This window comes from Tupaia chinensis, unplaced genomic scaffold (assembly GCF_000334495.1).
Source record: "Tupaia chinensis unplaced genomic scaffold, TupChi_1.0 Scaffold144326_1, whole genome shotgun sequence".
Taxonomy (NCBI): domain Eukaryota; kingdom Metazoa; phylum Chordata; class Mammalia; order Scandentia; family Tupaiidae; genus Tupaia; species Tupaia belangeri.
Genome location: NW_006204184.1, coordinates 436,259 through 436,801, shown reverse-complemented (window position 1 = coordinate 436,801; position 543 = coordinate 436,259). Strand labels below are relative to the sequence as shown.

The 543-nt window shown below is 65.7% G+C and overlaps 1 protein-coding gene across 1 annotated transcript in view; it reads left to right on the top strand.

Moving 5' to 3' along the window:
• Window positions 1-543, top strand: part of PLXNB3 (plexin B3) — a gene marked incomplete at its 5' end in the record, with an annotated part of 14,859 nt that overhangs the window by 12,086 nt on the left and 2,230 nt on the right. The window contains 3 exon segments of the mRNA XM_027767576.1: window positions 1-210; window positions 337-440; window positions 520-542. Of these exon segments, the coding sequence (XP_027623377.1) occupies window positions 1-210; window positions 337-440; window positions 520-542 (337 nt within the window).

The following is a 543-nucleotide window of genomic DNA, read 5'->3' as shown; positions in this document are numbered from 1 at the left end:
GCCGCCTGCTGCGGGAGGACGTGGACTTCCGGCCCCTGACGCTGACGGTGCTGCTGGGCCCTGGGGCTGGAGGGGCTGCAGGGAGCGAGCGCGTGCCGGCCCGGGTGCTCGACACAGACACCATCACCCAGGTCAAGGAGAAGGTGTTGGAGCAAGTCTACAAGGGCACCCCTTTCTCCCAGAGGCCCTCAGTGCATGCCCTAGACCTTGGTGAGAGAGCCAGCCCTACCCACTGGCCCCAGGGACCTTGCCCCGACCCCTCTTCCACCTGCCTCACTCCGAGTGGGAGACTAGGCCAACAGGCAGAGGGCTAATCGCTTCTCTGGGTCCCTCCAGAGTGGCGCTCAGGCCTGGCTGGTCACCTAACCCTGTCAGATGAGGACCTGACTTCAGTGACCCACAACCGCTGGAAGAGACTCAATACTCTGCAGCACTACAAGGTGAGGGGTTGGGGAGCGGGGCGGGGGCCTGCTTGAGTATGAGCAGCCAGGGGCCCAGACTGTTTCCCACCCCCGCCAGGTCCCAGACGGAGCCACCGGGGGG